This window comes from Bos grunniens, chromosome 5 (genome assembly GCF_055505025.1).
Source record: "Bos grunniens cultivar Pamir isolate PY7600 chromosome 5, Bosgru_T2T1.0, whole genome shotgun sequence".
Classification (NCBI taxonomy): domain Eukaryota; kingdom Metazoa; phylum Chordata; class Mammalia; order Artiodactyla; family Bovidae; genus Bos; species Bos grunniens.
In genome coordinates, this window is record NC_141169.1 from 3,084,192 (window position 1) to 3,107,577 (window position 23,386).

The 23,386-nt window shown below is 38.0% G+C and overlaps 1 protein-coding gene across 2 annotated transcripts in view; it reads left to right on the forward strand.

Moving 5' to 3' along the window:
• The window catches only part of TRHDE (thyrotropin releasing hormone degrading enzyme), a 454,936-nt gene that overhangs the window by 403,305 nt on the left and 28,245 nt on the right, over positions 1-23,386 (forward strand). For both annotated transcript variants that reach the window (XM_086398684.1, XM_086398687.1), the window contains exons 13-15: positions 4,229-4,376; positions 6,270-6,367; positions 6,818-6,925. In XM_086398684.1, the coding sequence (XP_086254810.1) occupies positions 4,229-4,376; positions 6,270-6,367; positions 6,818-6,925 (354 nt within the window). The remainder of the gene's footprint in view (positions 1-4,228; positions 4,377-6,269; positions 6,368-6,817; positions 6,926-23,386) is intronic.

The following is a 23,386-nucleotide window of genomic DNA, read 5'->3' on the forward strand; positions in this document are numbered from 1 at the left end:
TAAGTTGCTTCCGTGTCCGAGCTATTGTAAAAAGTGCTGCAGTGAACATTGGGGTATATGTATCTTTTTCAATAATGGTTTTCTCAGCGTATATGCCCAGTAGTGGGATTATTGGGTCATATGGTAGATTTATTCCTAGTTTTTTAAGAAATCTCTATACTGGCTATATCAGTTTACATTCCTACCAACAGTGCAAGAGGGTTCTTTTTTCTCCACACCCTCTCTATTTATTTGTTTGTAGATTTTTTTGATGATGGCCATTCTGACTGGTGTGAGGTGATACCTCATTTTAGTTTTGTTTTGTTTTTAATTTTATTTTATTTTTAAACTTTACAATATTGTATTAGTTTTGCCAAACATCAAAATGAATCCGCCACAGGTATACCCGTGTTCCCCATCCTGAACCCTCCTCCCTCCTCCCTCCCCATACCCTCCCTCTGGGTCGTCCCAGTGCACCAGCCCCAAGCACCCAGTATCGTGCATTGAACCTGGACTGGCGACTCATTTCATACATGATATTATACATGTTTCAATGCCATTCTCCCAAATCTCCCCACCCTCTCCCTCTCCCTCTCCTTCTCCCACAGAATCCATAAGGCTGATCTATACATCAGTGTCTCTTTTGCTGTCTCATACACAGGGTTGTTGTTACCATCTTTCTAAATTCCATATATATGTGTTAGTATACTGTATTGGTGTTTTGATTTGCATTTCTATAATTAATAGTGATGTTGAGCATCTTTTCACATGTTTATCCCATTGTCTTGATTCCTAACTAATTTTTTATGCCAAACCTCACCTCAAGAGTAGAGATGATAAATGTCATCTACAGCTTCTTCCTAAGAGAGGAAAACCCCGTATAGTTATACATGCGCTATTCTTTAAAAATTTGTTCCCCCCCATCACGTTTTCTAGTAACATTTCCCTGCGATGATGCAAATTTCAGGAAACTGCATTTCAGCGTCAGGACCCTAAGTGTGCTCCCTACTGGGCTGATTACTTTGAGCTAATGTAGTGTTCCATTCACTAGGATTCTACACACTTCTCCTATATTGATTGCATTATCAGTAGTGCTAATCACACATATCATTACCAGCCAATTACACAAGCACATATCTAAACTAGGTAACTTATTCACCAACATTATCTCTTACAAGTCTTAATTTTGTAATGAAGTTGATTATCCTCTTACCCAATTGAGTATAGCTACATATTTTGATCTAGCAGGCTAAATGCAAGTTTATTGAATTATATAGTAGATAATTACTTACCTATGTTTGTAACAACACAAAATGAGGGCAATTTGAGAGTAGTCTGTTTCTTATTCTATTTAAAGAGTGCATTAGAGAAGGTTAATTGTTTTAAATAAAACATACCCAAAGATATATTTGGATTAAAAAAAAAAGCAATAAAAGTGTACTTCCTGCACACAAAACAGAATTGGGTATGAGAACTGGTACTTGGGGATGCAGTCATTCAGACACCCAGGTAGGTTTCTCACATATTCATTCAGGGTCACTCTGAAAGATTCATTTTAGGGAGAAAGGACATGGAGGACTAATGAAGGTGTGTATGGGCTGACCTTGACAGTGAGGAACGCTAATACTCTGTAGGCTACAGTTTAGTCACATGACCACAACTGGCTACCAAGGAAATGAGACTTATCCTTCATTCCAGGAAGTGGAAGAGGGCATGGATTTTGGTGCACAGTTAGCAATTTTTCCTTAAGGACTCAAACCATAACTTGCTCTATTTCTTGATTTAATGAATACTTCACTGGCCTTGGTCATTACTTAGAATCTATTAGGCTTGCTTTGCTTTAATTTTATTACACTATGTCAAGTGTCCTATAAAGCCTAGATTCAAGCTCTGACTCTTAGAAGACTTGTACATATCAAACAGCTGAATAATGGGGAATATGAAAATGAAAAGGCATTTTTTTCCAAAATTTTAAGTAAACACATTATGCCCCTGTTGTGGTGATGATTTTTTTAAGCAGGCTCAAATATAGGTAAGTGGGTTAGAGTAAAAGGGTTAGCTTCGGGATATCACCTAGTTCAACCCTCTTATTTCACAGATAAGGAATGTGGGGCTTGGAGCGATGGACGGACCTGATTGTACAGCGAGCACTCAGGCTTCAGGCTCTTCCTCAGTGTCAGGCTCTTTTTTTCTGGACCAAGTCTTTTTTCATAACATTATTTGTCATATTTTTTATTTGTAGTCATATTGCTTCCAAAACATAAGTCATTGAAAGATGTCCATCCATTTGTAAAGAAGAAATAATACACAATAAATTGTAACTGACAAGAGATAGTGTGTTTAAATCCATGAGAAAATAGACCCAAACACCTTTCTTGATTTTCCAACCTCATCTGAAGGACCCTAATAAATTAGCTACTTACTAAAGGTTCTTTTTAAAAAAAAAAATACATACTTTTTTCTTATTTCCTCAATAAAAGAATAATGGGTTCTAGATAAATCTTCTTCAACTCTAAAATTGTCTAATCCACGGCATGCAGATTTTATAATTTTAGAGAAGGCAAATTTATGATCACCATGCTAGTTAAGATCTAGGATTAAAAGTTCAGGAAAAACAAATTATGAAATCGGAAATATTGGAAGCTGTGTTATTTTTAAGGAAAAAAACCACATCATTACTTTTACAACCCCTGTAGGCAAAATTTAACTGTTTTATTATGCTACATTAGCAAAAATATGAAGTTTTGTTTCTTATTTAATTACTGTTGCCTTTAGCCTAATTTTATGCTATTTTTGTAAGGATGTATAAAATAGAAAGTGTACAAGAAAAGTGGCACAAACCTAGGTGGAGTCTAAAGCATACAAACTTCAAGGAATTTTATGGAAATGTGGAAATTCGGGGTTATTTTCACCATTCTTATTTATGTCAGGTGTTAGCTATGGTTGATCTTATACCAAGAGTGAATCAAAATCATTAGAGTAATGATGTATGTTCATTTATTAAATCCAAAGAAAACTGAAGCAGAATCTTCAGAGTTGGTTTTTATTATGAACATTATAAACACAGCTGCAAGTTAATGTTTGTGCATAGAGTAGTTTTTGCTTATCACATTAGTAAAGACTAAATAATCTGGCGACCTTGCTGGAAATGAAGGTGAGAAGACTTTGCTCCTTCCCTGTCCACCTTCTACCAGACACAAATAAAAAAGTCCATCTAATTTTGTGATGCCACGAAAAATAATGGTGTGAAATGTAAGTAAAGAAGAGAACCAGGCTTTGCTTGCTCTCGTATTTACCTGCCCCCTGTGTTAGAAGTCTATATTCAGTTGATTATTAATGTAAAAAATCAGCAGATGCGTGGTGTCACCCTGTGTAAGCATCAGGGACATGAAGGCTAAGGCCATCTTTTAATGTACTCCATGGTGTTTTTCATATTGCTTTGATTTGTGAGGATTTTCTATGCAGTTCACTGTAGTGTAGGGATATTCACTTCTTTTGGATCCCTTTTTGAATATCCCCTCTTTAAAAGTGGGTTGCATGTGATCAGACAGTTTTTAAAAGCTACTGTTTCATATTTTCCAAAGAATCTGACATTGGTCCCCATGGTGACATAACACCTATTGAAAATAATAAAGAGGAAGAGTCTATTTTTTTAACATTTTTTTGTAATTTAAACTTTAACTCTGCTCTTCTTCATAGGTGCTATATTGATAGAATTGTTTTTAATAGGAAGTTTTGAAAGATGTTTGTATGGTAATGTAACAAATACACTCAAAACTGGAAGTTGCTATTTTAATTTGATTATCCTTTTGAGGACAACCTGGATTAAGTGTCATTATACAGAAGTACATGAAAAGTAAAACAAATGCATTGAGAACCCAGAATTTCATTTCAGTAATCAATTATTTTCAATGACTCATGACCTCTGAATAGTTTCCATGAAGAAAATACCTAGAGTTGATTTTATTCAAGTCCCACAATTCTTTCCTTTTTAAAAACATGCATGCTGATATTTTTGTGTTCATGCAAATTTTTTACTCTGTAACTCTGTATATATTAAGGGGCATTGGCATCCTAAGTAGGACTATATTTAAAAAGTGAGTAATTTTATTCTTATAGTTCTGAGTATGGCTTCTTTATACTGTGATGAATCTTGCTTTCTGCCTTTTATTTGCATACATAAAATCTTCATTTTTGCCTCATCATGTATCTTTTCTGCATATAATTAACATTAAATTTTTTTGTGCAGAGCTGGGTATTTGCCTCAGAATATTCCCCTGGAGATTATCAGATACCTGTCTGAGGAAAAGGATTTTCTTCCTTGGCATGCTGCCAGCAGAGCTCTTTATCCTCTAGATAAATTACTGGACCGCATGGAGAAATACAACATCTTCAATGTAAAAAGATATATTTTCTTCTTTCTTCTTTTCAGAAGATAAACTGTTTTCTCATTATCTACTATGTTCAACTTGATCCCAAGTTATTTTAGTAGTTCCTTCTAATTTGTGTTATCATTTTTGTTCTGATTTTCTGTATGACACTAATGGCAAATTCTGAAGAAAGAAATGTAATACAAGCTACTTTTTTTTTTTTTTTTTTCTGGCCTAAAAGTGTCAGTTAAGCTTAAATGCCTCAGAATTTAAGAACAAATATACATAATAAATCCTTAAAGTTCAAACTTACTTCCCTAGAGTTAAAGGGTTCTGTGTTCACAGAGGACTTAACCTGGAAGAGGGATGCAAAAATCTTCACAGAATATAGACAGTTTCAGTAAAGATTCTTAGTCATTATTTTTATCCAGAGGGGCATAGTAAATTCAATTCACTTCCTTAATTAACAAGGTTAAGATCAACATTGAGGCAAAAGCCCATTCATAATTGGGTCCAAGGAGATATAGGAGAGCAAACAACAGCTAATCCAAATAGACCTGAAGACATGGCAAACATTCCAACATGTTACCTGACCAGATTTCCTAGGCCTAAGGGCTGGAAAACCAAACTTGCACAGTTGACACCACCTAATCTAATGTAATAATCATTTTGAATAGCATTAGGGTTAAGCACTGCTAATGAGCTTTTGATTCCAAAATTTCTTATCACCAGTGAAGTTTTGCATGCGAGAATGTATCTCTGTAACTCCTATTACCATTGAGCATTATTTATTTTCCTTTTACTTATTTGAAGACTCTGCTCCGTGTCTTATAAAATTTTCCTAATTTATAACGTCCTGGCTCTGCTAATTAACCTATGGATTTGAAGTGACTCGAGGCAAGTTGGCTCTGACATGAAAGCTGTTTATTAGAGTCATCTAAACTGCGATGTCCCTAAGAGTTGCTTTTTCAAATCTTATCCTGAGCCTGCATGAACGCACCTTGGCTTTAACAATTTTTTTTAATGAGAGTAGTCTTGGCTTGACTGTTCATTGTCATTGGTTTTGTTTTAATCTGCCTTTGCAGCAGACGTGCATACAAGTGTCAGTACAGTTATGGTATCATTTTTATCTGCCGGAGAAAGGCTTATTACCCTTCTCTTTTCTCCTTAACACAGAGACACTGTAATATTAAACTTATGTAGAACAAATTTACATTCTTGTGTATATTTGTACTTTAGAATAATATATCATGTCAGACACTTCAGTTCCAGTAAAAGTTAAGAATTGTTTTACTGTAATTTCAGTGTTTTGCTTCCTTTGTCAAAATTCAAGGACCACATTAAAGTGAGGAGAACATATCTTGCATTACGACTAATATTTAATTATATCATTAGATGAATGGATTTTGACTTTGAAATATTAATAGTACATCATTTTACTAAAAAGTGAATCTCATGTGTGTGTCAGGTTCAACAAGCTAGGCTATTAGCTGGGCTTATCTAATAGTTTTGCATTAAATATGGTCTATTTACATAAAATGATAAAGATTAGGTATTCATTTTCATAAACTATATCTACATACATATGTAACTATGTATACATGGATTCATTATCTATATCTTACTTTCCTTTTCGCTACAAAAATTGTCATCTCAAATATTTAATAGTGAAAATTGCTTAATTTTTCAATAGGCAGTAAAGAGTAGACTTCCACCATTGCAACTGTATTTTATATTTATTTTCTATGTTTGAAATAATAAGTCAAATGAAATTGTAATAAAGCTTTACCATACCCGTTATTTTACGGATATTCAAAGTAGGTTCATTTGGAAAATATTTTAAGTTACATATAATTTCAGTTGTCAGAGTGAAGTGATTTGAAAGTAACATTATCTTTATTTCTCCCACTCTTCATTTAGGAATATATTTTAAAGCAAGTTGCAACAACGTACATCAAGCTTGGTTGGCCAAAAAACAATTTTAATGGATCTCTTGTCCAAGCATCCTACCAACACGAGTACGGTTTTATTTCTTATTTGCTCCCCCCAGAACCGTACAATGACACACCACTAGAACCACTGTGACTGTCGCAGCGTGAGACGACCTTTCGTTCTGCATCTGTCATTTCCCTTTCCCGGAAGGACTGCTGGTGGACAGCACGGTTTCCACCACCTGGTACTGAGAACAAAGGCTTTTCTTGGCCATGTTTTAATTTAAAATCTGCCTCTACGGGTAGTTGAGATCTGAACCTAGACCCCTCACTAGAGAACTGTTTCCAGAGAAGACGTTTTTATGCACAACTCCCACCCTGCTTAATTATTTCTTACTCAGCAAAATGGAATCCCTGTGTCTGAAAATTATTTTGTGCTAATTATTTACATATGTACTGCAATGTAGTGTACTGAGTTACCCGTTCTCTCCAGATATTAACCCTGTTGGTTTTTCTTTTCCTTTTGATGATACCTAGAGAACTACGTAGAGAAGTTATAATGCTGGCATGTAGTTTTGGCAACAAACACTGTCACCAACAAGCATCAACACTTATTTCAGATTGGATTTCCAGCAACAGGAACAGGTAAGCGGAACCAAATCCTATTTTTCTGAAATGATATGTACTACTTTCAGATTCTGAGTGGATGCTTTACATTCATTCACTGGAGAAAAACAAGACAAGATAAAAACACTGCAGAACTTTGTTTCAGGTTCACAGATTACCAAGCAGCCACCCGGAAGCCACAGTGTACATCTCTTCGGAATATTTTATCTAGTTTTAAACTACCTTTCTTAAGCCAGGCCCTTATTCTTCATATATAGAGTGTCACCTTATTTCGAATCTTGCTAGCTTTGCTGTCACATGAAAACAAAATAATTGAATTTAGGTCGAACTCTGAAGTTCCTTAGAAAGGTTGCGGTATTTATTTATAAAACAACTGTGAGCATTTGATATAAATGAAGCAGCATAGCAAATGTTAATTGTAAAACCTAAAGACAAAAATGTTATGAAAAACCTTTAGTCTTTCAGTGACCTTTGATAGAAACCTTAAACTTGTGTCTTATCTTGGAATTTCACAGTACAGTATTTTCATATATTATATGAGGTTAAAAAAATTTGATAGAATTATTTTTGACTTAAATATTATACTAAATGTCACTTAATGTTAATGAAAAAATATGAAGCATAAACAAAATCAAGGATCAGTGATTTTCATACTATAGTTTTTAAAAATATTTTAGGTGTATTTGAATTTCCAAAGATCATTATGTTCCATTTCTTTTTATACTCTGGGAAATTTTCAATCACACTTCTCCAGTCTTTGGCCACCTTGTTAAGGAGAGTCTGATCAGAAGGGTGAGGATTTAAGGAACAATTAGTTCAGAAGATTCTATTTTACATGCTTCAGGGGGCTTGTTCCTGGTGTCAGTGACTGAGACAGCCCCGTGGGCAACAGAAGGAGACTTGTTGTAGAAGAACATTGAGAACCATAAAGAGTATAATTTGTTTATGGAACAAAATGGTATTTGTCTTGCTGAGAGTTGTTTAGGTTTAAACTTATGTCTGACTCCAGATCAAAATGTAGCTCTCCTGCTTTAAAAGTTTGTGAGGGAAATCTTTCATTGCATTACTTAGTAATTAGTCAATCTCTCACCTTCTCTAGAGTTTTCCTCTTTTCTTTTTAAGTTAATCCTTGTTGACCGTACACTGAGCTAAGAAGGAAAATATTTTATTACTATCATCTCTCAATGGAACCATCATATACTAGAAGACAGTGATTAAATTCCTCATCACTCTTCTCTAGAACTAAAACATCTTCATTTTTTTAAAACTTATCCTTTTTGCTAAGTCCTCTAAAACCTTTTATATTAGTCTTAAAATGTTATTTAAAAAACTTTTCCTGTTTTTTTACCACCCCCTTCAATTCTATCACATGTAATTGGGCTATGAAAACTTAAACATTTATCCAAAATCAATACATCCAAAATGTGACCAAGATATTTAATCATATATACATTCAAGGAAAAAAAAGTGAAATATACTCTTTGACAACTGTGGTCTCAACTTTCTGCCCCTTTGTTTTTTTGTTTTGATTCTTTGATTGTTTTATTTGGCAATTTGACTTAAACGTGCTAACTTGCTTCAGTCGTTTCCTGAACTACAGCCCACCAGGCTCCTCTGTCCAAGTCTTTCCAGGCAAGAATAATGGAGTAAGTTGCCATTTGCTCCTCCAGAGGATTTTCCCGACTGAGGAATCAAAGGCATGTCTGTCCCTTCTCCTGCATTGGCAGGCATGTTCTTTTTTTTTTTTTTTTATTTAATTTAACTTTACAATATTGTATTGGTTTTGCCATATATCAAAATGAATCTGCCAAAAAGAGGCATGTTCTTTACCACTAGCTCCACCTGGAAAGCCCCTTATTTGGCTATAGATGTGTGCTTTTTCTCAGAACTGATAGCTGTTTTTGAACCCTTTCATGAATTTACTCATACTTACCTACATTCTTACTATTTTATTAGAACTGAACTTATACCTTTGTATTACCATAATTTCTCTAAGGAGTATTCAAACATGATATCATTTTCTACATTTAAAAATATAACTATTGGGAAAATTCTATCTTTAAAATAATTCATTTATTTAATGAAATTTTATTGAGCAATTCTCAGTAGCAGCTTTCACTTTCATGTGTTGGAGAAGGAAATGGCAATCCACTCCAGTGTTCTTGCCTGGAGAATCCCAGGGATGGGGGAGCCTGGTGGGCTGCCGTCTATGGGGTCGCACAGAGTCAGACACGACTGAAGTGACTTAGCAGTAGCAGCAGCAGCAGTAGCAGCTGGTAACCAAAAAACAAAGAGAAGAGGTGAAGCTCAAAATTCATAGGAGATACAGCTCTGTAAACAAATAGTGGTTCTTTGAAGCAAGAACCAAGCATAGGACAGTGTGTGAACCCGCAGAAGGGGGAGGTTGCTGCCTGGGAGACCCTGTGTTCTGCCTTATGAAGAATGAGTGGGACCTAGATGACCGGGCCGCATGAGGCAGGGCTGGGTGTGTATGAGAATGTGAAGGGGGTGGTAGGGGTCCCAAACAGAAGGAAGGTGCATGGGTTGATGTTTAATTTTAAAAGAGTACAGCAGTTTTTGACTTGTGAGTCTGAACCCTCTATTACTTCCATAAACCCCTTATAAATGAAAGTGTCAGCTCATTTCAGTTCTTATAACTATTCTGCTTATTTGTGGTACAGTAGTTAAATTGGGGCCTAATTCTTTTAAATTTCTTTTGTTATTTCCTTCATTGTTTTTACATGGTCCTGTTTTGCTTCTTTTTGTGACTGGGCAAGTAAACCTGCTAAGTGAAACTAACTCTGTGTTTACTAAGAAATACTCAACCAGCCAGCCAAATGACATGCCCCAGCATACACCAGTGACCTCCTGCAGGAAGTGTCCATGATGCTCATGGGGCTGGCTGTATGTGAGATCAGAGGTTTCATCTGTAGTTAATAAAACAATAATGCACCCTGTAATTGGTGCTGAGTTTAACTTTCTTAAATTGAGTCAATTAAGGGGAGGGTTAGGTTTCTTTTTAAATGTGCCTGAAGTAACAGACGGAGAAGGCAATGGCACCCCACTCCAGTACTCTTGCCTGGAAAATCCCATGGACAGAGGAGCCTGGTAGGCTGCAGTCCATGGGGTCGCTAAGGGTCGGACATGACTGAGCGACTTCACTTTCACTTTTCACTTTCATGCATTGGAGAAGGAAATGGCAACCCACTCCAGTGTTCTTGCCTGGAGAATCCCAGGGACAGGGGAGCCTGGTGGGCTGCCGTCTATGGGGTCACACAGAGTCGGACACGACTGAAGTGACTTAGCAGCAGCAGAAGTAACAGACCAGTTTTGTTTGCTTGTTTTTATTTAATTGGAACCTTAAAAATCATCTTAAAAGACTCTCCAAAGGTAATGTTAAAGTGAAAGTGTTAGTCGCTCCATCATGTCTGACTCTTTGCGACCCCATGGACTATAGCCTGCCAGGCTCCTCTGTCCATGGGATTTCCCTGGCAAGAATACTGGAGTGGGTTGTCACTCCCTCTCTAGGGGATCTTTCTGACCCAGGGATTGAACACGGGTCTCCTGCATTGCAGGCAGATTCTTTACTGTCTGATCCATAAGGTAACATCATAACATACTAAAGAATTTTGATCAGTGAGATGTTATATATTTGTGCTAATAAATCTAAAGGTCAAGGAGTCCTGGAAGAAGCAGCAGTTGCAAAGATCTGGGCTGCTTGTTACTATACAGCCTGGTCCTGATACACTGGGGAGATAGGTCAAATTAGTGGCACTGGAAAACAGAATGGAAAGTTGGTGCAAGGCTGGCTAATGGATCCAAAAAGTGCAGTGAAAGGCTAGAGGTGGTAGCAGAAGTTAGAAAAATTCAAGAATTACAGTGGATGATACGTTGAATGAGTCCACATTCTGATCTCTTAAAATATTCAAATGCTACAGTGTGCTGAATTGTAACGGTGATGTCATGCATATAGATGGACTGAGCTGTGCTCAGGTCTTGTTAGGCTGTGGTTTGGGGACTAAGTTCAGCAGAATGCCACATTTCAGAAAAGAGACACATCACCAAGCATTCGGGAGAGAACAACATAAATGATAAAAAAGATTGAGGAAACACCAGCTATGAGGGGAGGTCACGAGAACTGAGAATTTCACTCTAAAAAAAAGACTCGCAAAAGATGATAGCTTTTTTGTATGAATAAAAAGCATAATAAAAAGGACAGAAATTGGTTTCTTTCACTGCTGGGTGGAAATAAATAAGAAATGATTGGCATGAACTTCAATGAGTAAAATAGAAGGGATATATTTTTTACTCTAAATGAATTATTATCTGAAAACCTCTGTATTAAAACACTTTTGAGATTGTACAGTTAACTACACAGGGATCTCAACATATCAGTGTGGGATTTTCTTTGAATAAACATGTAACCTGAAATTAAATGTGTCCATGATAACACAGCCTCTTAATTTTGTGTTAATGTCTTTCTCAAATAATATTAAAAGATAATTTTTTCTTTTTTAAAAAAATTTTTGGAGTAGAGTTGATTTACAATGTTATGTTAGTTTCAGGTGTACAGCAAAGTGAATCAGTTGAGTCCAGTTCAGTCGCTCAGTTGTGTCTGACTCTTTGCGACCCCATGGACTGCAGTACACTAGGCTTCCCTGTCCATCACCAACTCCCGGAGTCGGCGATGCCATGCAACCATCTCATCCTCTGTCGTCCCCTTCTCCTCCTGCCTTCAGTCTTTCCCAGCATCAGGGTCTTTTCCAATGAGTCAGTTCTTCCCATCAGGTGGCCAAAGTATTGGAGTTTCAGCTTCAGCATCAGTCCTTCCAATGAACACCCAGGACTGATCTCCTTTAGGATGGACTGGTTGGATCTCCTTGCAGTCCAAGGGACTCTCAGAGGTCTTCTCCAACACCACATACATCTGCATATATCCACTCTTTTAGATTCTATTCCCATATAGGTCTATAGAGTACTGAGTAGAATTCCATGTGCTATTTGGTAGGTCCTTATTAGTTATCCATTTTATGTATACCAGTGTGTGTGTATATATATATATATATATATATATATATATGAATCCCAATATTCCAATAAAGCTTTAAGCCAAGACAGGGTAAAGGTTTTAAATGGTTAATTTTTAAAAAGTAATCAGTAGTGATATGCATTCCCTAACATAAATTGATAACTGGTATCAATACTCTGGACTTCCCTGGTGGCTCAGTGGTAAAGAATTCACCCACAATGAAGGAGATGCAGGTTCAATCCCTGGATTGGGGAGGTCCCCTGAAAAGGAAATGGCAACCCACTCCAGTACTTTTGCTTGGGAAATCCCACGGACAGAGGAGCCTGGTGGGTTCTTGGGGTTGCAAAGTGTCGGACATGACTTAGAGACTAAACGACAACAAATCAATAATCTACTTTAAAAATACCCTAAAACAGCAGAAGACCTTGTTCATTGTGGGAAAGTAAAACTGCTTACTGAATTAAAATTTACCGTGAATTCATTTGAAATTGAAAAAAATAAGGTCATTTTATAACAAAAATTGTAAGTAGGGGAGCCTCTGTGGAGCTTTGCAGCATACATAATACATAAGCTTAATATTGTTGTCCTTACTGATGATAATAATAATGAAAATTATATCTACTTTATTGAGTATTTATTACATTCCAGGCATTGGTCTAAGTGTTTTTGGTATATGATTTTTTATTTTTTATTTTCCTTTTACAAAGAGAAATCCAAAACTTACAAAGGTTAAATGTAACTTGCCAAGATTATACAGCAATAGGTGGGGTTGGGGGAGAGATCTGGGCTTCCATCTAAAGCCTATCTTCTACCCTACAGCCTAGAATTCCGTGATAGTATATCGAATTTCCATATATCAGTAACAGATGTTTGTTAAAAAACGATAAAAACAAAACAAAACAAAGAAAAAACAAAAAAGGATACCCAAGAAAGCCAGTTTTTTCTGTGCACAAGAGTCACTGGGGAGACTAGTTAAAGAGTTTATACTGCCCCCTCAGAGCTCTGATTCATGGGTGAGATGGGGCCCAAGAATGTGACTTGCTAATAATTTAATAATTTTCCGTATTATTAAAGATGCCGAGGCTGCTTATCTGTGGCCCACACTTTGGGAACCACTGGTATTAGGATTGGTTATGGTCTTCAGAGTCAAAGACACTGTGATCAAACTGCAGCCATTTGACTAAGTAAACTTAGGAAAATCACTTGGTACATCATCTGAAAAGTGGCAAGACTACTAACAACCAAACAGGTAGTGAGGATTATATAAAAGAATGCCTATAAGGACCTGACCCTTGTAAGAAATTATACAACATTCAGCATCTCTGAAGTTGGCTTCTACTTATTTTTTTTTTAGCTTAAAAAAATTTTTTTTTCATTTAAATTTATTTATTTTATTTTGACCACCCCTGTGTAATGGGTTGGAGAAGGCAATGGCACCCCACTCCAGTGCTCTTGCCTGGAAAACCCCATGGACAGAGGAGCCTGGTAGGCTGCAGTCCATGTGGTAGCGAAGAGTTGGACACAACTGAGTGACTTCGCTTTCACTTTCCACTTTCATGCATTGGAGAAGAAAATGGCAACCCACTCCAGTGTTCTTGCCTGGAGAATCCCAGGGACAGGGGAGCCTGTTGGGCTGCCGTCTACGGGGTTGCACAGAGTTGGACACGACTGAAGCGACTTAGCAGTAGCAGCAGCAGCAGTGTAATGGGTGGTGTGAATTTGAGATGGAGAAAGTAGAACAGTGTGGAATAGAACAGGATAAGACATTGATAGAATGCCTTCAATATTAGACTTAACTTTCTATAAATTTTGAGGATATAAGGATGTGACTTGTAACATAAAAAATAAAATAAAACATTACCATAGAGGTTCTAAATCAAGAGCAGGGGGACATTTGCCCCTCTCGCCACTGTCTGTCTTGGCCTCTGGGTAAATGTTAGTTTCCTCCCTGCCCTAAATCAGGTGCTGTTTTGGTACCTGCCCCTCCCTCAGTCATAGCTGTTGTTTAATCTCATAGTGTAAAGAGCTCTAGTTAAGTGCCTTTCCTTTTGTCTGCTCTTAGCCCATCAATAATTGTTGAACTTGTGTGAGAGCATAAAAGTGGCAGGACAAAGGGCTCTTTCCATTATGGTTTTTAGGTATTTGGTTCAGAAACCTCATGTTTTCTTCCCTGAAAACATAGATCCTAAGTTACTGGCCATGTTTTCACATTATTATGGTCCTATTCCCTCTGCTCTTTACACTCTTTTTTGTATTCTTTCCACTACTCATCGGCCTGCTGTACGTTTTCCTACCAGCCAGTCCTGCCATTCTAGTGGTCGGTCACCAGCGTAGTCCTGTTGCAAACTAGTGAACACAGCTCAGAGTCTGTATGGAGCAGTGGGAGAGGCAGGGTTCCCCAAACCTCCAGTCAGTGGGGGTGAGGAATCAGGTTTGCTCCTAATTTGTCAGTAGGCAGCTGTGGGTTCAGACAAGTCTGTCAATGTCTCCAAGTTTTCAACCCTGTTTCTACAGTGAGGGAATTGTATCTAAATCTCTAGTGCATCCCTCAACTCCACCAGTCCAAAATTTCACACTCACTGTGCTTGAACATAAATCATAGTTTCCTCACAACATGTCCAGTTTGGGTTCTCTTTTGATTGCATAGTTAAAGGGAGCATATGTTCTTTTATTGATGTACTTAACAAGCATGTATCAGGCACTGTGCTAGACACTTTGAAGGAAGCATCCCTTCATTCAAGAAGTGCCAGCCCCTGTTACCTGACTGGCATTGAGAATACGTGATCTACACCCTTATCTGCACTAAAGATGAATGCAGGGGCAAGGAGGGCAGTGTAGGAAGGAGGCAGAAATTGTTCAAAATAATCACACAAAGCTAAAGATGAAACTTAGGTGTGTGATGCCCTGAGAAAATTTGACCAGTTCTGTGGAAATGTGACCAGAGCAGGGAGAGCGGGGAGAACTTCCAACCCTGATCACTGGGGCTAGAGATGAAGAGACAGGGCATATTTGAACATGACTGAGGAATGAAAGTGACAGGTGTTAATGAATGTTTGGATAGAAAAAATAAGAGAAAGGAAGGCAATGATGACAACTGATGAAAATAATCCCTTGGGCTCAAACTTTTATGCATATGAACTGCCTAAAATGGCATTTTAAGTCTATATCCAAAATTCTCCATCATACATTTAAATGATTTTAAATTCCAGCATATTGTAAAAATAGACATTTTTTTTTTCAGTAAAATTCTTTTCAGGCTTTTAAATGTCTCCAGTGGATCTGAGACACCATAGCTATTTTATACTCATCATTAGCCATTTAAAAATATGATTACTTATTTACTAAACACTGTTGCTGTTAAGTTGCTTCAGTCGTGTCTGACTCTGTGCGACCCCATAGATGGCAGCCCACCAGGCTCCCCCATCCCTGGGATTCTCTAGGCAAGAACACTGGAGTGGGTTGCCATTTCCTTCTCCAATGCATGAAAGTGAAAAGTGAAAGTGAAGTCGCTCAGACCTGTCTGATTCTTAGTGACTCCATGGACTGCAGCCCACCAGGCTCCTCCGTCCATGGGATTTTCCAGGCAAGAGTACTGGAGTGGGGTGCCATTGCCTTCTTCGTAATACTGTGCTAACAAATGTCACAAATTAAATACTTCACAGAATCATTACAATATGTAAAATTTTCTCTTTATTTGGTAGTGTAATAAAATGCACCCTCAGAAGACACAAGATGAGTGAATGACAAATATGCCTCTCTTCTGGAAAGTGAGAGAAAGTGGGAGAAGGGTTTTTATGAGAAGAGAAATATCCATTTAAGAGTTTAGAATGCAGAAATGGATCGCCAAGTGTGTGTTAGTCACACAGTCATGTCCAACTCTTTGCAGTTCCATGGACTGTAGCCCACCAGGCTCCTCTGTCCATGGGATTCTCCAGGCAAGAACACTGGAGTGGGTTGCCATTTCCTTCTCCAGGAGATTTTAACAACCCAGGGATCGAACCCGGGTCCCCTGCATGGCAGGCAGGTTCTTTACCATCTGAGCCACCAGGGAAGCCCAGGGAATTATCCTTAGGTACTCCTTGAAAAGTCTTCCTTTATGCCTAGGGTTATGAACACGTCATTTTGAGGACACCCACACTAGGATGTAGGAAGAAGTGGAATGGATGAGAAGTAGATGAAGTTGTCTAGGGAGAGAATGTAAGAAGGGAGTTCAAGGCCAAGAATTAGGAAATCACAGCATGGAGTAGCTGGGTGTAATTCACACGTGTTGAGGCCCCTGAGGGTGAATATTTACGGTGTATTCTAAAAGTTGTTTTATTTCCTCTGCCAATTTTTGTGTATTTTTCACTTACTATTAATCCTTTCCACTATAAATTTTTAAAGTTGCATCTATTAAACAGTGGTAAAGAATCCTCCTGCTAATGCAGGAGACACAAGAGACTCAGATTTGATCCCAGTGTCAGGAAGATCCTCCGAGGTAGGAAATGGCAACCTACTCCAGTATTCTTGCTGTAAAATTCCACAGACAGAGGAGCCTGGCAGGTTACAGTCCATGGGGCTGCAAAGAGTTGGACATGACTGACTGTACAAACATACATATATATCTGTAAATAAAGATATGTAAAAATGGTATAAAATCTAAGAACTATATACTTTTTCTTGTAGATGTCCCCAAGGGACTTTATATAAATTTTAGTTTTACTTTAACTCATATCCATCAAAAATGCAACTAATTGCCTCTACCTTGCATTATAAAATAGGCATTTTATATCTAAAATAATTTAAAAAATACTTTTATGATTGTCTCATGTTTCAAATATTTGACTCACAACATCCTCTTTCAGTGTTAGCCAATACTGCTTTTACAAGTAGTGTATTTCTTTACCTCCTAACCAATATCTGGCATAAAATCTGTTTTTCTGGGGGGTTAAAATATCAGAAATTATTTCATTTTTAATTTCTAAGAATTTAGGAAGTATACTACAAAAGGCAATTATAGTCCCAGTGTATTATATTAAGAAACTTCAAACTGATTGACCTGTATTTTCAGTCATTCTCATTTTTACTTGTATGTGAGCATCCTATGTGTAATTTGTTTGGCTAGTTATTTATTTCACATTGAGCACAGTTCAGATACTGTTAATAGAGGACTTCATGCACTATGGATGTGATTTCCTTCCTTAATCTTTTTTTTTTTTTATAACAGACTAGTCCTTTGAGGTGAGAAGAAGAATATAATGAATTAGCTACTAGAATGTTTGTAGTGTAGATTTAAAAAGTACTTTGAGCTTGTTTTCCCTTTGCTTAATCCAAAACTTGAGAGCACGTACTTTTGTTTACTTTTATCTTTGCTGTTCAGTTGTTATATCCTGTTCGACTCTTTGTGACCCTATGGATTGCAGCACACCAGGCTTCCTTGTCCTTCACTATCTCTTAGAGTTTTGCTCAAGCTCTTGTCCAATTAAGTCCATGATGCCTTCCAACCATCTCATCCTCTGTCACATCCTTCTCCTCCTGCCCTCAATCTTTTCCAGCATCAGGGACTTTTCCAACAAGTCAGCTCTTTGTATCAGGTGGCCAAAGTATTGGAGCTTCAGCATCAATCCTTCCAAAGAGTATTCAAGATTGATTTCCTTCAGGACTGAGTGGTTTGATCTCCTTGCTGTCCAAGGCACTCTCAAGAGTCTTCTCCAGCACCACAATTTTTTTAAATTTATTTTTTTATTGAAGGACAATTGCTTTACAGAATTTTGTTTTCTGTCAAACCTCAACATGAATCAGCCATCAGTTCAGTTCAGTTCAGTCGCTCAGTCATGTCTGACTCTTTGTGACTCCATGAATCACAGCACGCCAGGCCTCCCTGTCCATCACCAACTCCTGGAGTTCACTCAAACTCATGTGCATCGAGTTGGTGATGCCATCCAGCCATCTCATCCTCTGTCGTCCCCTTCTCCTCCTGCCCCCAATCCCTCCCAGCATCAGGGTCTTTTTCAGTGGGTCAGCTCTTTGCATGAGGTGGCCAAAGTATTAGAGTTTTAGCTTCAGCATCAGTCCTTCCAATGAATACCCAGGACTGATCTCCTTTAGAAATGACTGGTTGGATCTCCTTGCAGTCCAAGGCACTCTCAAGAGTCTTCTCCAACACCACAGTTCAAAAGCATCAATTCTTTGGCACTCAGCTTTTTTCACAGTCCAACTCTCACATCCATACATGACTACTGGAAAAACCATAGCCTTGACTAGATGGATCTTTGCTGGTGAAGTAATGTCTCTGCTTTTTAATATGCTATCTAGGTTGGTCATAACTTTCCTTCCTATAGGTATACATATATCCCCTCCCTTTTGAACCTCCCTCTGCTCTCCCTCCCCATCCCACCCCTCTAGGTTGATACAGAGCCCCTGTTTGTGTTTCCTGAGCCATACAGGAAATTCTCGTTGGCTATCTATTTTACATATGGTGATGTAAGTTTCCATGTTATTTGCTCCATACATCTCACCCTCTGCTCCCCTCTCCCCATGTCCATAAGTCTATTTTCTATGTCCATTTCTCCAGTGCTACCCTGTAAATAAATTCTTCAGAACCATTTTTCTAGATTTGACATATGCAGCACCACAATTTGAAAACAGCAGTTCTTAGGTGCTCAGTCTTCTTTCTGGTCCAGCCCTCACATCAGTACATGAATTACTGGAAAAGCCATAGCTTTGACTATATAGACCTTTGTTGGCAAAGTGATGTCTCTATTTTTTAACATACTGTCTATATTTGTCATTGCTTTCATTTCAAGGAGCAAGCATCTTTTAATTTCATGGCTGCTGTCACCCTCCACAGTGATTTAGGAGCCCAGGAAAAAAAAATCTATCACTGTTTCCCCTTTTTCCACATCTATTTGCCATGAAGAGATGGGACTGGATACCATGATCTTAGTCTTTTGAATGTTCAGTTTTAAGCCAGCTTTTTCACTCTCCTCTTTCATCAAGAGGCTCTTTAGTTCCTCTTCGATTTCTTCCATAAGGGTAGTGCCATCTTCATATCTGAGGTTGTTGATATTTCTCCCTGGCAGTCTTGATTCCAGTTTATGAGTCATCTTGCCTGGCATTTTGCATGATGTAACTTATATGCAGAGTATTTCATACTCTGCATATAAGTTAAATAAGCAAGGTCACAATATACAATCTTGACATACTCCTTTCCCAGTTTTGAGCCAATCTGTTGTTCCATGTCCGGTTCTAACTGTTGCTTCTTGACTTGCATCCAGATATCTAAGGAGACACATAAGGTGCTCTGGTATTCCTATCTCTTTTAAGAATTTTCCATGCTGCTGCTGCTGCTAAGTCGCTTCAGTCGTGTCCCACTCTGTGCAACCCCATAGACGGCAGCCCACCAGGCTCCCCCATCTCTGGGATTCTCCAGGCAAGAACACTGGAGTGGGTTGCCATTTCCTCCTCCAATGCATGAATGTGAAAAGTGAAAATGAAGTCGCTCAGTCGTGTCCGACTCTTAGCAACCCCATGGACTGCAGCCTACCAGGCTCCTCCATCCATGGGATTTTCCAGGCAAGAGTACTGGAGTGGGTTGCCATTGCCTTCTCCATAGTTTGCTGTGATCCTTTAAAGGATGAATACTTTCCTTCTATTACCTTTATGTTCTAGGAATTTTATATTTCAGTAGTTGTGGCCGGTTACTTTATTATGAATTGTTTTTGCATAAATCCAACAAAGATAATCTTTAAAGCAAAAAGTGTTGTGGGAACCTCTGGAATAATTCACAATTATCATCAAAATTATTGCCATCATTGATGTCTTTTTATTAATTTATTCCTCAGTAGTTTTTCAAAGTTAAAACATAAAATCTTAAATATGCTGCATCCGTCACTGTGATCAATGCAAAATTACAAAGTCAAGTTCACAAGTCACATTTGAATAATGGAATACCTGGATCATAACTTGAAAGTTTGAAAGTTTTTAACTTTCAGCTTGATTTCTAAAATAAAGTAGTATGTCTTCCACAGTAATATCTACTTAATGTGGTTAATCAATATTAATTCAGGCTCTGTCAGCATTTTATCGGAGAAGGCAATGGCACCCCACTCCAATACTCTTGCCTGGAAAATCCCATGGGCGGAGGAGCCTGGTAGGTTGCAGTCCATGGGGTGGCTAAGACTCGGACATGACTGAGCGACTTCACTTTCACCTTTCACTTTCATGCATTGGAGAAGGAAATGGCAACCCACTCCAGTGTTCTTGCCTGGAGAATCCCAGGGATGGGGAGCCTGGTGGGCTGCTGTCTATGGGGGTCGCACAGAGTTGGACACGACTGAAGAGACTTAGCAGCAGTAGCAGTATTTTATTCATGTACCAAACATACCCTGAGTCTCTACCATATCCCAGGCATTGGGCTAAAAGGCACTGGTATTCAGTGATGAGCTAAAGGACAGTTTCTTCTTTCCTGAAGTTGACAGTCCAGTGGGATAGACTGAGACTAATCAGATGTCATACAAATACTGTATAATTTTAGTGTATTGAGAACCAGAGGGAGATTTATAAGACAGAAACAATGTGACCCATCAGTAAGGCTGACATTCCTGCAGAGTGACAATTGACCTGAGGCCTGCAGAAAAGATACACACTCAGTAGGCAAAGAGGGAAAGATGTTAAGAGGAAGGAACCGTGTATAAAAATGGCCTTCGTTATTATCTATTTTATAGATAGTAGTGTGTATATGTCAACCCCAATCTCCAAATTTATCCCTCTCTCCACCCTTTCGCCCCTGGTAACTGTAAGTTTGTTTTCCGTATCTGTGACTTTATCCGGGAACTCTTCTCAATATGTGTTAATGACCTATATGGAAAAAGAATCTAAAATGACTGGATATATGTATATGTACAACTGATCAATTTTACTGTACAGAAACTCATACAAAATTATAAATCAACTATACTCCAATCATTTTTTTAAGTCACCTTAAAATATAGCCTTCTTCCTCAAAGTAATTTATCAAGATTGAAGTCTTGGTACTGTGAAAAATTTAGCTGATTGTGCAGAATCTATACTGACCCAAGAACATCCTCTGGTAGCATTATAATTTCATTTTCAGTTAATCAGTTTTGTTTTTATTTACTGAAAAAAGCAAAAATTCCAGTTAATTGATTAAGCTCCATCATCAAAACTTAAGAAGGAGATTTTTTGCTAAGATTAAAATATATTAACAAATAGAAATGTATTGATAAACTATGGAGAAGAGAAGTAATATATGAAATGTAGCAAGTAGACTTGCTATCTGAATTGATCCAATTGTGAATTCCTTTGTCAAACTGGAAATCTTTTACATAACTAGTAATCAATCATGACCTGCCTGACTTTCTGTATAAGGAGAAATCATGCATTAAAATTAATTTGTTGTTCCGTCACTCAGTCATGTCCGGCTCTGCAATGCCATGAACATGCTAAGCTTCCCTGTCCTTCACCATCTCCCAGGACTTGCTCAAACTCATGTCCATTGAGTCAGTGATTCCATCCAACCATCTCATCCTCTGTCGTCCCCTTCTCCTCTTGCCTTCAATCTTTCCCAGCATCAGGGTCTTTTCCAAGGAGTCAGCTCTTTGCACCAGGTGGCCAAAGTATTGGAGCTTCAGCTTAAGCATCAGTCCTTCCAGTGAATATTCAGGGTTGATTTCCTTTAGAATTGACTGGTTTGATCTCTTTGCAGTCCAGGAGACTCTCAAGAGTCTTTTTCAACACCACAGTTCAAAAGCATCAGTTCTTCGGTGCTCAGCCATCTTTCTGGTCCATGTCTCACATCCATACATGACCACTGGAAAAACTGTAGCTTTGACTACATGGACCTTTGTTGGCAAAGTATGTCTCTGCTTTTTAATATGCTGTCTAGGTTGGTCATGACTTTTCTTCCAAGGAACAAGTGTCTTTTAAATTCATGGTCGCAGTCACCATCTGCAGTGATTTTGGAGCCCAAGAAAATAAAGTCTCTCACTGTTTCCATTGTTTCCCCATCTATTTGCCATGAACTGAAGGTCCATCTAGTCAAGGCTATGGTTTTTCCAGTGGTCATGTATGGATGTGAGAGTTGGACTGTGAAGAAAGCTGAGCACCAAAGAATTGATGCTTTTGAACCATGGTGTTGGAGAAGACTCTTGAGAGTCCCTTGGATTGCAAGGAGGTCCAACCAGTCCATTCTAAAGGAGATCAGCCCTGGGTGTTCTTTGGAAGGAATGATGCTAAAGCTGAAACGCCAATACTTTGGCCACCTCATGCAAAGAGTTGACTCATTGGAAAAGACTCTGATGCTGGGAGGAATTGGGGGCAGGAGGAGAAGGGCATGACAGAGGATGAGATGGCTGGATGGCATCACCGACTTGATGGATATAAGTCTGAGTGAACTCCAGGAGTTGGTGATGGACAGGGAGGCCTGGTGTGCTGCAATTCACGGGGTCGCAAAGAGTTGGACATGACTGAGCGACTGAACTGAACTGAACTGAACTGATGGGACTGAATGCCATGATCTTAGTTTTTTGAATGTTGGGTTTTAAGTCAGCTTTTTCACTCTCCTCTTTCACCCTCATCAAGAGGCTCTTTAGTTCATCTTTGCTTTCTTCTGTAAGGGTGGTATCATCTGTGTGTCTGAGGTTACTGATATTTCCCCCAGCAGTCTTGATTCCAACTTGTGCTTCATATAGCCCGGCATTTCTCATGATGTACTTTGCACATAAGTTAAATAAGCAGGGTGACAGTATACTCAAGAAGTGGCAATAACTAAATGTAGAAGACTTTATAGTCTGTCTTCTCCTTATGCTTCTCTAGAATCACACTGAAAGTAACTCTTTTTCTTGCCATTTGGAGAATTCAGTATATGTTATCTCAGTTCAGTTCATCATCAGATGAATACTTGACTGAATGACCTCCTTGCAGAATGTACTTTTAATTTACTTTTTGGTGTAGCAGGGATTTTAATTGCATTGAGAGCTAATATAACTCTGGTAAGTGCATGATTCTATTAATTTTCTTATAGTCACATTTAGTTTGTAATATAAATGCATTAATGATTGTATATTCTAATTTAAAATGCAGAAATAATCATACACTTATTTTCCATTTCCCAACTCTTTTGGCTTTTCCTGACATTTTACTTTAAAAAATTATATTACTGGACATGCTTAGAGGCAAATAGTCAATAGTGTTTTTTCAAAGTATTTTAATTTTTATAGAGTGTGCTTTTGAAAATGGCTTCATCTAACTTAACTTTTTGTCTTCTTTTTGTCTAATTGGCTTTTCCCCCATTTCTGCCAAAAATAATTTTCTTGTCATGCTAGCATTGTTTGCCTAATATTATACCAATTTTAGGCAGAACACTATTGAACTCTTGTGTCATCTGTCAAAAGATATGTATTAATTAGTTGTAGAATAGCTCTATTTTAACTACCTAACTGTTTATCACA